Raw genomic sequence first — 10590 nt, forward strand, 5'->3', positions numbered from 1 at the left:
GGGTCACAGACTGGAAGGTGGGGTGCAGATGGAAGGCGGGTCACAGACTGGAAGGTGGGGTGCAGACGGAAGGTGGGTCACAGACTAGAAGGCGGGGTGCAGATGGAAGGCGGGGTACAGATGGAAGGCGGGGTGCAGACGGAAGGTGGGTCACAGACTGGAAGGCGGGGTGCAAATGGAAGGCGGGTCACAGACTGGAAGGTGGGGTGCAGATAGAAGGCAGGTCACAGACTGGAAGGCGGGGTGCAGATGGAAGGCGGGTCACAGACTGGAAGGTGGGGTGCAGATGGAAGGCTGGTCACAGACTGGAAGGCGGGATGCAGATGGAAGGCGGGGTGCAGATGGAAGGTGGGGTGCAGATGGAAGGTGGGGTGCAGATGGAAGGTGGGATGCAGATGGAAGGTGGGGTGCAGATGGAGGATGCATGCAGACAGAAAGTGTCTACAAATGGGAGGTGGGTGTAGCCAGATGTGCACAGACAGAAGGTGGGGTGCAGACGAACGTGGGTACATATTAAAGGTGGGGTACAGGTGGCAGAGGGGTTGCAGACAGAAGGTGCTCTGAAATGGATGCATGAACAGGTGAGAGGGTCAGCCTCCCCACCGGTTGGCTCACCTGCTGGCCCCAGGCTGTCTTCAGGACTTGGAATTTCTCCACGTTGCCACTGTTGAAGGCGTACAGGGTGTCAATGAGCCACTGCCGGTCCGTGTTCCTCAGCGATTCCAGCACAGGGTGCATGAGCTGTGGGGGGCAGACGGTCAGCCAGGAACCATCACAGCTGTCCCTTCACCAGGGAACTGTGTCCAGGCCAACTTACGAGCTCTCCGAAATTAAACACGCCTTCGCCGAGCAGTCCAGCAAGCCCCAGCGTGAAAGCCCTCTCCTGCTGCTCTGATACTGCAATGACAAAAGATGGTCAGTCAGTCATGGAAGCAAGGAGCCCTCACATGTCCCCACTGAGCCACTTCGAAGTCCTCAGACCCCGACCACATCTAAGACATTTCCAGGAGTACGGTTCCACAGACCCAAGCCCCACTGACCCACTTCCAGATGTGGGGGCTCCTTAGGCTCCAATCCCACCTGAACCACTTCTGGCAGGAGCCATAATAATTAAGGAATTAAAATGAAGAAATTGAGACTTATTAATCGAGGAATTGAAAAAAAGAAATGAGACATGGGGAATCCTGCACATAAAAAAAGACTCATTGTTTTAGCAGCGCTACAATGGAGTATTTTCTTTGGATGGCAGAGCCACAAGGCATTATTTTATGCACAGGCCCCTAGTTAAATTTTCTCTTGTTAAATCATTCTCTGATTTATTCATGATTTTATTAGTATCCCTTTACTTTAGATTTTGACTCTCCTACACTTTAGTATATTTTTATTAAAAGTTAGAAGCCATATATTAGCTACATTTTATTATACTCGTAATCATAGGTAGTTTTAATACTTATATTAACAATGTTCTTAAGACTGCTAAGGAGACAGGATTTGTCAGTTGAATTACTACCAGCTTAGGTTTAGTGATTGTAAGCATTCTTCCTTGTAGCCTTAGTTTAAGGCAATAAAGAATCCCTAAAAAGCAACTCGGCCATAAATAAGGGCTGTGGGTACAAGAATTCCTAAAAACAGTTAGACTTTAGATAAGGGCTATGAGAATCTGCAGTTACATAAATAAGAAGTCTGATCAGTAAAATAGGGGAATTGTTTTTCATAGCCTCAGTTTTTTAAATGTTCTGATAAGTGATGTTTTTGTAGGCTATAAACAGATAGTGTATGGAAGAAGTTAATGGAGAGTTAATTGCACCTAACAACTAAAATTAACAAGACTCAATAGATAGAGGTTAAGAAACATATGTGAAGGTTAACTTGCTTCTCAGAAAAAAGAATAGAAGTTATTTATGTAGGAACTAATGTTTTAACTAAAAGGTTTCAAGGCGCCAGAATGTCTCCTATGCCTTGAGATAATGTCTTTGCTGTAACTTCTTGTCCCTGTTGTAAACCATGAAGAATGTGCCCCAGAATAGATTGTATTTTGAGGACATTGATTACTATGAAAGCATGTTTTTTGTAACAGTATATAAGGGGGTTGTTAGATAGAATAAGAGAAGTAATGTGTAGAAGGAGAAAGAATAACAGAGTAATGTAGACAAGGAAAAAGGGGAGTGGAGTAGTGTAAAGATAGAAAGTAAGTAGAGGAGAAGAAGGACAATAAAGCATGTAAGACAGAATAAGTAAGTAGAGGTGGGTAGAAGAGAAGAAGGAATAAGAGGAAGGATAAAAAAGCACCTAAGAAGAATAGAGAGGGAAAGCAGAAGAGCAGGGGAGTAAAGAATGAGAGAAGAAAGCATAAAGCATGTAATAAGAAGATTTTGAATTCATCATGACTTATCGACTATGTGCAATTCTTTCCGCCGACGCATGCATCAACCTTTGGGAAATCCTGGAATAAATTTTCCGGGGCTGGCTCCCGGCACACTTCTAAGTGTGGGGGCTCCTCAGACCCCAGCCCCTCACTGCAGAAGTGGTACCATTTCCTGCTCATCAGTCCCTTTGAACACTGGAAACAACAGGCTTCCTGGAGCTGCTTTTTCCAGAGCATTTCCTATTCAAGGACCTGCTGGCTGGCCTCCTCAGCTTCAGCAGCAAAGCTCAAAAAAAAATATTTTTTTAAATCCATAAAACCCCACTTGAACTACTCTGGAAACATCTTTCACTTGCACTTTCCTCAAGCTCATGGGTCACATTTCCCTCGACTCTCAGCTCCTCAAAAGACACTGTGAATGGCTCTCATCTCCAGACCCCACAGGCCCCTCCTCAAAGAACTCCCAGGGTGAAGGTCTCTGGCTGGAGGAGCAGAAACTACAGCAGACAACCCAGGAAAGGCGTGTGCGTGTGCGTGTGCGTGTGTGCGTGCGTGCGCGTGTGTGCGAGTGCGCGTGTGTGCGTGTGCGTCCGTGCGCGTGTGTGCGTGTGTGCGTGCGTGCGCGTGTGTGTGCGCGCCGAGTGACGATGTGTGCTGATCCTCATGGTACCTGGCAGGTCTTTAATGTCAATGCAGCCCAGAAACCGCAGGGCGTCTTTGTAGTAGGAGGCGTGGTTCCCGATGGTCTGGTAGTATTTACTGGACAGGTCGTAGAAGCGGCTGTGGACGGATGTCACTCCGGACAGGTTGTTGAGCATTTCTTCCACCTCCTCAATTGTCTCCTACACACAGGAAGGAACACTGTCCTTTCTGAACTCAGATGTTTATCATCCATTTGTAGCAAGACAAAAAAAATAAACAGCAACGTAAAGCACAAAGGCAGACGGATTCATCGGATCCCAACAAAACGCCTTCAGTTCATTCAAACACAAAGAATCCGCGGGAAAGCCAGGTGAGCCCAGGGGTGACGATGCAGGCCACACAACAGCTCTGTCTGCAGAAGAACAAGGGCGAAAGCTACCAACAGGGTATTTAAGAAGTGGACACACAAATGGCCAAAGCGACTGGGTTTCTGGATGCCATCCTGTGAGGGGCACAGCCCTCTTTACAGAAACGCGGCAGAGCTGGGAGAGAGGTGTGCGCCCCACGCCCAAATCCCCAGCCCAGGCTGGATGACCATCCTGTAGCGGACCACAGTGATCTGTGCAGAACCCAAGAGACCACTATGCCCACAGGAGTGAGGCACAAGGGTGTGGACAGCTGTCACTCAGTGTAGAAATAAACGAAGATACTATGTGGACAGTCACACAACAGGACACCACACAGCAATGAGAGCCAGAGGGCCACGGGCTGTCCTGGAGTGTGCGGGCATGAGACACGCATGGGCTGTGGGGTTTGCAGGGGTGAGGCAGGGCAGGGCCGGGCTGGTAAGCAGGGCCAAGGCTGGAAGGGATCAGCAACAATGAAAGTGGGTTTTAGGGCAATGAGAGCAGGAGCCATTTTGACTCTTTTACTCCCAATATTTTAACGCTATAATTACCAAAAACAAATTACATGTGTGTTCTGGTTAAAAAAGGAGGGACAAGCATAGACATTTGTGCCAACTGCGACCCATGTCCACCACCTGTCCCCACAACTGCACCAACATAAAAACACAGAAGACTCGGCCAAGTTGAGAGGGGAGGAGGCTGCTGTCCAGAGAAGACTGGCTCTGCAGAGTGAGGGGTCTGAGGACATCTGTGCACAAGGACAGGAAATGGTCAATTTTACAGCTGGGGAGCTGGGGACAAGCGCATAGAAAAGTGCTTTGTGCAATTTTCCCAACTTTTCTATAACCTGAAATTACTTAAAAAGAACTGGTTAGGGAGAAAACAAGGCTTTCCCTGCAGATCTAAACTGCTGTTGTCAAGGCGCTCCCACCTTGGTAACTTGCAGGTCCCCAATGTTTAGTTTTAAGGCTCCGATTGCTGTCTTACACAGGATTACCGCCTCGTCACTGCTTTTCACCTGCGGAAATCAACCACGAGGACCCTCAGACGTGGGGCAGCAATGGGACGGCCCAGACACATATTCTAAAAGGCATTGCTGCCCCTCATTACCTTCTCACGGGTCTTCTCCAGAAAGGTGAGGGCCACAGTGGGGTCTAGGAAAGGAAGGGACACAGTCAGAAGATCTCCCAACAGCACCTTTGCAGACCGGCTTCTTCCACTCACAAAACCAATGACAGGCGGCTGATTGCTAGGTTCAGACCATTCCGCACAGTAAAACCCTGACCTAGAATGAGTTCTCTATGAACATGCATTTGGACCGCGGCATGGATCTGCTCACCCGTCATCTGTCTCACGACATGAAGGATGATCTCCACCAGGGACAAAGGGTTCACCCTGAAACACAAGCCACCATCTGAGCCCGTGAGTGTCGATACACTCTTGTCAAAGTCAAAGACGAACAAAAGGATTTTACCTGTGTTCAAATTCACTGATGAAGTTTTCATAAAGCTGCGAAATCAAAGGAGGGAGAGTCAGTACAGGAGGGCTTGCATTCTGCAAAATCAAGACTCTGAGCATGGTTTCTAGTGACCAGCATGAGTTTACAAGCACATGCCAAGCACACAGTAGGCCTTCAGGGAGCTCCAGGGTCAGTGAAGAAAACACACTAGCAAACAGATCATACTGTGAGCTTGTTTTGCCGTTAGGTGCCTTTCAGCTTGTTCCCTAGTGACCCTCAGACACCAAAACCACAGGCCGCCTGGTCCTGCACCGTCCTCACATCACATTGTTTCAGTCACTGTATCAATCCAGCTCACTGAAGGGCTGCTTCCTTTCTGCTGACCCTCCACTTGACCAACATGATGTCCTTGTCCAGGGACCGGTCCCTGTGAGCTGAGCAGCAGCCGAAGGGAGAGATTTCAATGAAGGTAACTCCAGAAGTGGAAACAACTGAGTGTTAAGTGATGCAGAGGTGAAGCAATTGGGAGAGGGAGAGGGAGTGTTTGGAAGAAGAACATTCCAGATGGAGACAAACATGTGCAAAAGCAATGAAGGAAAATCCGGATTGTGTTTCAGGGGCATCTCAGAGGACGGCAAAGTGCACGGCTTGGGGCCTGACCCCTGGTCAGACCTTTACCCTCAGTCAGGGCAGAAGCAGTGAAGGGGTTAAGCCAGGAGGCCACTGCCACAAACGGAGATGCCGTGGATGATGGATGAGGGGGAAGAGCCTGAGACCCCTGTTGGTAAAAAGCTGAACCAGAACTCGGTCAGACGTGGGGTAGGAGAATCACTCCTGAGCTGTGGGGAAGTAACTGGACGAAGAGGTGCTACCACTGGGCTGTACACCCACAAAGAGGAACCCGTGTGGGCAAAGCAGGAAGATGGAACCGTCAGCTGAGTCCAACCCTGAATCTTCCTTGGAAGGAAGGCGGGAAATTGGAAACGTCCATATGGTCGTCAGCTGGGTACTTAGACCTGCTGCCAGAAATAAACGGAGTCCTGGTGTGGCACTGCAGGATAATGCACTGGACCACAAGGTCAGACTGAACCGCAGGGTCGGTGGTTCAAATTCACCAGCCGCTACACAGAAACCCTATACAGGATCGCTATGAGTCGGCAGCGACTTGATGGCAGTTAGCAGTAACACCCGCCAACGCCAGAAGTAAATGGTTTCTTCTCTAAGGAAAACACTTCAAGGGTACAGTCCTCCTAAGAAATGCTTCCATTTTTCTGAGATAAACATTGTAATTCACATATTATAAAGGAACTACCCATAGATACCCACCAAGGTTAGACGTCACATTTCTGGTGATGTCATAGATACTGATCCATCTTGCATTTATGTGGGCTGGATGATTAAAGGGTTATTTTGACCCCCGAAAAAGAGACCTCAAATCTGATGACCTGCTGTCTGTTGAGTGTGGAAAAGTGACTGGGAGACCAGAAAGCAGGAAATGGGGACAAGTCCGAGCTATCCATCAGCGTAATGTGGACACCGGAGAACAAGCATTAGGACGGATTTCTTCCAGCATCTTCCCACGTAGCCCAGGAGAAGGCATGCCCACCACAACCTCCAGGCTTTCTGGGGCTGTGGTAAGCATGACAGTGTGAGGCCAGGTGAGGCAGCAGCGTGTCATGGAAGCCTCCTAGTGAGCACACCGAGTAACTCCCCATGTCTCCTGCTGCCGTCATCTTCTCTCTGTCCACCTTCCTCTTGTTGCCTAGTGCCTGCCCATCACCCTGCCCTCTACCTGTGAAGAACTTCCTCCGCAGCCCCGTAACCATAACACAGGGTTTAATCCAAAAAGAAAAATCTCTTACCTTCTTACAACAGCCTTGTTGGTGTTGTTGTTGTGATGTACCGTGGAGTTAGTTCCGACCCATAGCGACCCTGTACAGGGTTTCCGAGGCTGTAAATCTTTACAGGAGCAGAAAGCCTCATCTTTCTCCCACGGAACAGCTGGTAGTTTCGAACTGCTGACCCTGAGGTTAGCAGCCTGATTCGTAACCACAACACTACACAATATTTATTCTTTAGTGACTGAGTAACTTCACTCAGCATAATGTTCTCCAAAGGGGCTCTGGTAGCACAGTGCTTATGAATGGGAGAAAGAGGAGGCGTTCTGCTCCTGTCAAGATTTACAGCCTCGGAAACCCTGTGCAGGGTCCCTATGAGTGGGAACCGACTCCACGGCACACCACCACCAATTCTCTTCAGGTTCATCCAGGTCGTGAGGGGTTTTGCTCAGAGTGAGTAACCCCAGCTACCCATGACAATGCAGGTACAAGTCTTTTATTCATTAGAATCAGAGAGAGAGATTTCAGGAAAACCCTCAGAGCAGCGGCTCCCTGTGAGCAAATGTGGGGTGTCTCTCAGGGCCTGAGGAAGGATGGGATAGTGTGAAAAGGGCACAGTGTAGCTGGCCACTTGCATTCTGGGAAACGGGAGGGAGTCTGGGAGGCCTGGCTGAAGGACAGATTTGAGTTACTGCACAGAAAGGAGGGGCTGTTGAGAAAGCTCTGACACAGAGAGACGTTGTCCCAGGCAAACAGCTCAGTGACAGCTCTGGAAACAAAGCAGCCAGGGAAGCCAGAGCAGTCAGGATTTCCAAACAAAACCAAGACTTTAACCAGGCAAAGCCATCACTTAACCAAGAAAATGAAGGAGTCCCGGTGTGGCACTGCCAGTTAAGGCGCTGGACCGCAAAGACGGGCTGAACCACAAGGTTAGCGGTTCAAGCTCACCAGCCGCTCCTCAGAAACCCTGTACAGGGTCGCTAGGAGTCAGAACCAATAATAACATCCCTCACTAACACAGAAGCAAAAATTCACAACAAAATCCTAGCCAACAGAACTCATCAACATATCAAAAAAATAATACATCATGATCAAGTGGGATTCAAACCGGGATGCAAGCAAGAATGGTTCAGAATCAGGAAAGCAATCAACATAACCCACCACATAAATAAAACAGGAAACCAACTGCACGATCATTTCAACTGAGCAAAAAAGGCATTTGACAAAATCCAACGATTATTCCTAATAAAGACACTCAACAAAATACAAACAGAAGGGAAATTCCTCAACATAATTAAGGGTATATATGCAAATTCCTCAACATAGTTAGGGTATTTATGCAAATTCTTCAACATAATTAAGGGTATACATGCAAATTCCTTAAGAGAATTAGGGTATATATGCAAAACAGACAGAGACCTGGTGAGGTGCTATAGGATAAGCACTGGACTACTAACCACAAGGCTGACCGTTCAAACCCACCAACCGCTTCTTGAAAACCCTATACAGGGTTCACTATGAACCAGAACCAACTCAACTGCATAAAAAACAACATACAAACGCAACAGCCAACATCACTCTCAGTGTTGAAAACGTAGTGTCATTGTCCTTGTGAACAGGAACCAGATAGGACGCCCTTTATCACTCCTATTCATAACTGTGCTGGAAGTCTTAACCAAGATACAAGGAAAGAAAGAAAAATTAAAGGTACCCAAATTGCCAAAAAAGTAAAACTATTTGCAGGTAATATAATCCTATACTTAGAAATCTCAAAGACTCCTCAAGAAAGTTAGTGGAACTCATAGAAAGATTTGACAAAAGTGGCAGGATACAAGAACATATAAATATCAGTTGTATTTCTTTAAACTAATGATGAGAGATCTGAAAAGGAAATCAGAGCCACACAGAAGATAAAATACTTGGGAATATATCTAACCAGAGAAACAAAAGACCTATACAAAGAAAACTACACAACACTCCAGGAAACAAACAAAAAAGACCTTGAGAAATGGAGGAGTATACCCTGCTCATGGACAGGAAGACAACATAGTGAAAACATCAACACTGCCCAAAGCAATCCATATACATAATGCAGTCTAACCCAGATCCCAAGAACACGCTTTAAAGAGATGGAAAAACTCATCACTTTGTATGAAAAGGAACTAGACCCAGGATAAGCAAAGCATTATTAAAAAGAGAACAAAGTAGAAGGCCTCTCACGTCCTGATCTCAAACCTACTACACAGCCACAGTAAACAGTCTGGTACTGGTACAATGAAATACACATAAATCAACAGAACTGAACTGAGAACCCAGAAGGAATTCTATCCACCTATGGTCAGCTGATTTTCAACAAAGGCCAAAATGCATTCAGTGGGGAAGAGACGGTCTCGTCAACAAACGGTGCTGGCAAAATTGGAAACTGCCAACCTTGTGGTTCAAACTGACCTTGTGGTCCAGTCCAGTGCCACTGGTGGTGGTGGCGTGCCGTGGAGTCGGTTCCAGCTCAGAGTGACCCTGTAGAGCTTCCGAGGCTGTAAATCTTTACTGGAGCAGAAAGCCTCATCTTTCTCCTGTGGAATGGCTGGTAGTTTTGAACTGCTGACCTTGAGTTATCAGCCCAACTCAGAACCACTATGCTACCAGAGCTCTTTCCAGTGCCATTAAAGATGCAAGTCAAAACAATGAGAGAGTAGCCTGCTCCAGTGTTAATACCAAAGTTACAAGAAAACATAGACGACAAAGAAGTGCCTGCACTTCCTGCAAGGGGCGGGAGAGTACGGGATGCTCTTGCTGCTGCTGGTGAGGGTGGGAAATGTGCTACCGCCGTGGAAGATGGCATCCAACCAAGCAATCCCTCTACTTAGTGTCTATCTCCCAGGAATAAGAGCCAAGACATGCTCTATGCAAACCCATGTTCACTGCAACACTATTCACAAGAGCAAAAAGATGGAGATGGCTTAAATGCCAATGGAATACTATACAACAGTGAAGAGTAATGATGAATCTGCAAAACACCTCACAACATGGATGAACCTGGAGAACATGATGCTGAGTGAAATCAGTCAATCACAAAGGAACAAATATTGTACGAGACCACCATTGCAAAACGTCAAGAAAAGGTTTTCTTGTTATACACTGGAGTCCTGGTGGGGCTAATGCTGTGGGCTAATGCATGAGATTGCAAAGTCGTTTGAACTGCAAAGTCGGTAGTTCAAGCTCACCAGCTGCTCCTTGGAAACCCCATACAGGGTTGCTATGGATCGGAATTGACTCAATGGCAGTTAACAACAACAACAATTATGGTTACGGAGGGTGCGGAGGGAATTATTCACAGGCTAGACACAAGTCAGCGTGGGTAATGGGGCAGCCAATACCCTAGAGGAAGGCAGACAGAGGGACAATGAGGGCAGCAGGCGACGCAGAGAGAAGCGCAGAGGGAACTACTGTGAACTGATGGAGCACGGATGGAATTGTAAACAAACAAACAGGCTATGAGCTGGCCAACAGACAGGGTGGGAATAAAGGAGTGCCAACAGTGCTGAGGGTCCTCCAACACGTTATATACCACATGACCTATGCAAAACTAGGAAACTGAGGCTCCCACCCACTGAAGACCATGGCAGTCTGCATGTTGTAAGGTGTGATACTGCAGGATAATACACTGAACCGGGAGATCAGTTTGAACCACAAGGCCGGTGATTCAAACTCTCCAGCCACTCCTCAGAAACCTTAGACAGGGCTCTATGAGTTGGAACTGACTCACCAGCACTTAACAATAAGGTGTAAAAGGTAATATAAATTGATACCTTAGCTAACTCAGGAACACCACCAAAAATGTCTGGTTTGGAAAACAAACAAGATGGCGGATCGGGTGGA

At 47.3% G+C, this 10590-nt stretch overlaps 1 protein-coding gene across 2 annotated transcripts in view; it reads right to left on the bottom strand.

The window, feature by feature from the left end:
- PSMD13 (proteasome (prosome, macropain) 26S subunit, non-ATPase, 13) overlaps positions 1-10590 on the bottom strand; it is a 19386-nt gene that overhangs the window by 3332 nt on the left and 5464 nt on the right. Inside the window, exons 3-9 of one of the 2 annotated variants that reach the window (XM_006876989.1) lie at positions 4889-4923; positions 4754-4809; positions 4525-4568; positions 4346-4432; positions 3036-3207; positions 818-897; positions 616-741 (exon numbers count right to left, since the gene is read on the bottom strand). In XM_006876989.1, coding sequence (XP_006877051.1) covers positions 616-741; positions 818-897; positions 3036-3207; positions 4346-4432; positions 4525-4568; positions 4754-4809; positions 4889-4923 — 600 coding nt within the window. Of the gene's footprint in view, positions 1-615; positions 742-817; positions 898-3035; positions 3208-4345; positions 4433-4524; positions 4569-4753; positions 4924-10590 lie in introns of both variants that reach the window. The other variant, XM_006876990.1, reaches the window with a different exon arrangement.

Source organism: Chrysochloris asiatica, unplaced genomic scaffold (assembly GCF_000296735.1).
Source record: "Chrysochloris asiatica unplaced genomic scaffold, ChrAsi1.0 scaffold00439, whole genome shotgun sequence".
Lineage (NCBI taxonomy): Eukaryota > Metazoa > Chordata > Mammalia > Afrosoricida > Chrysochloridae > Chrysochloris > Chrysochloris asiatica.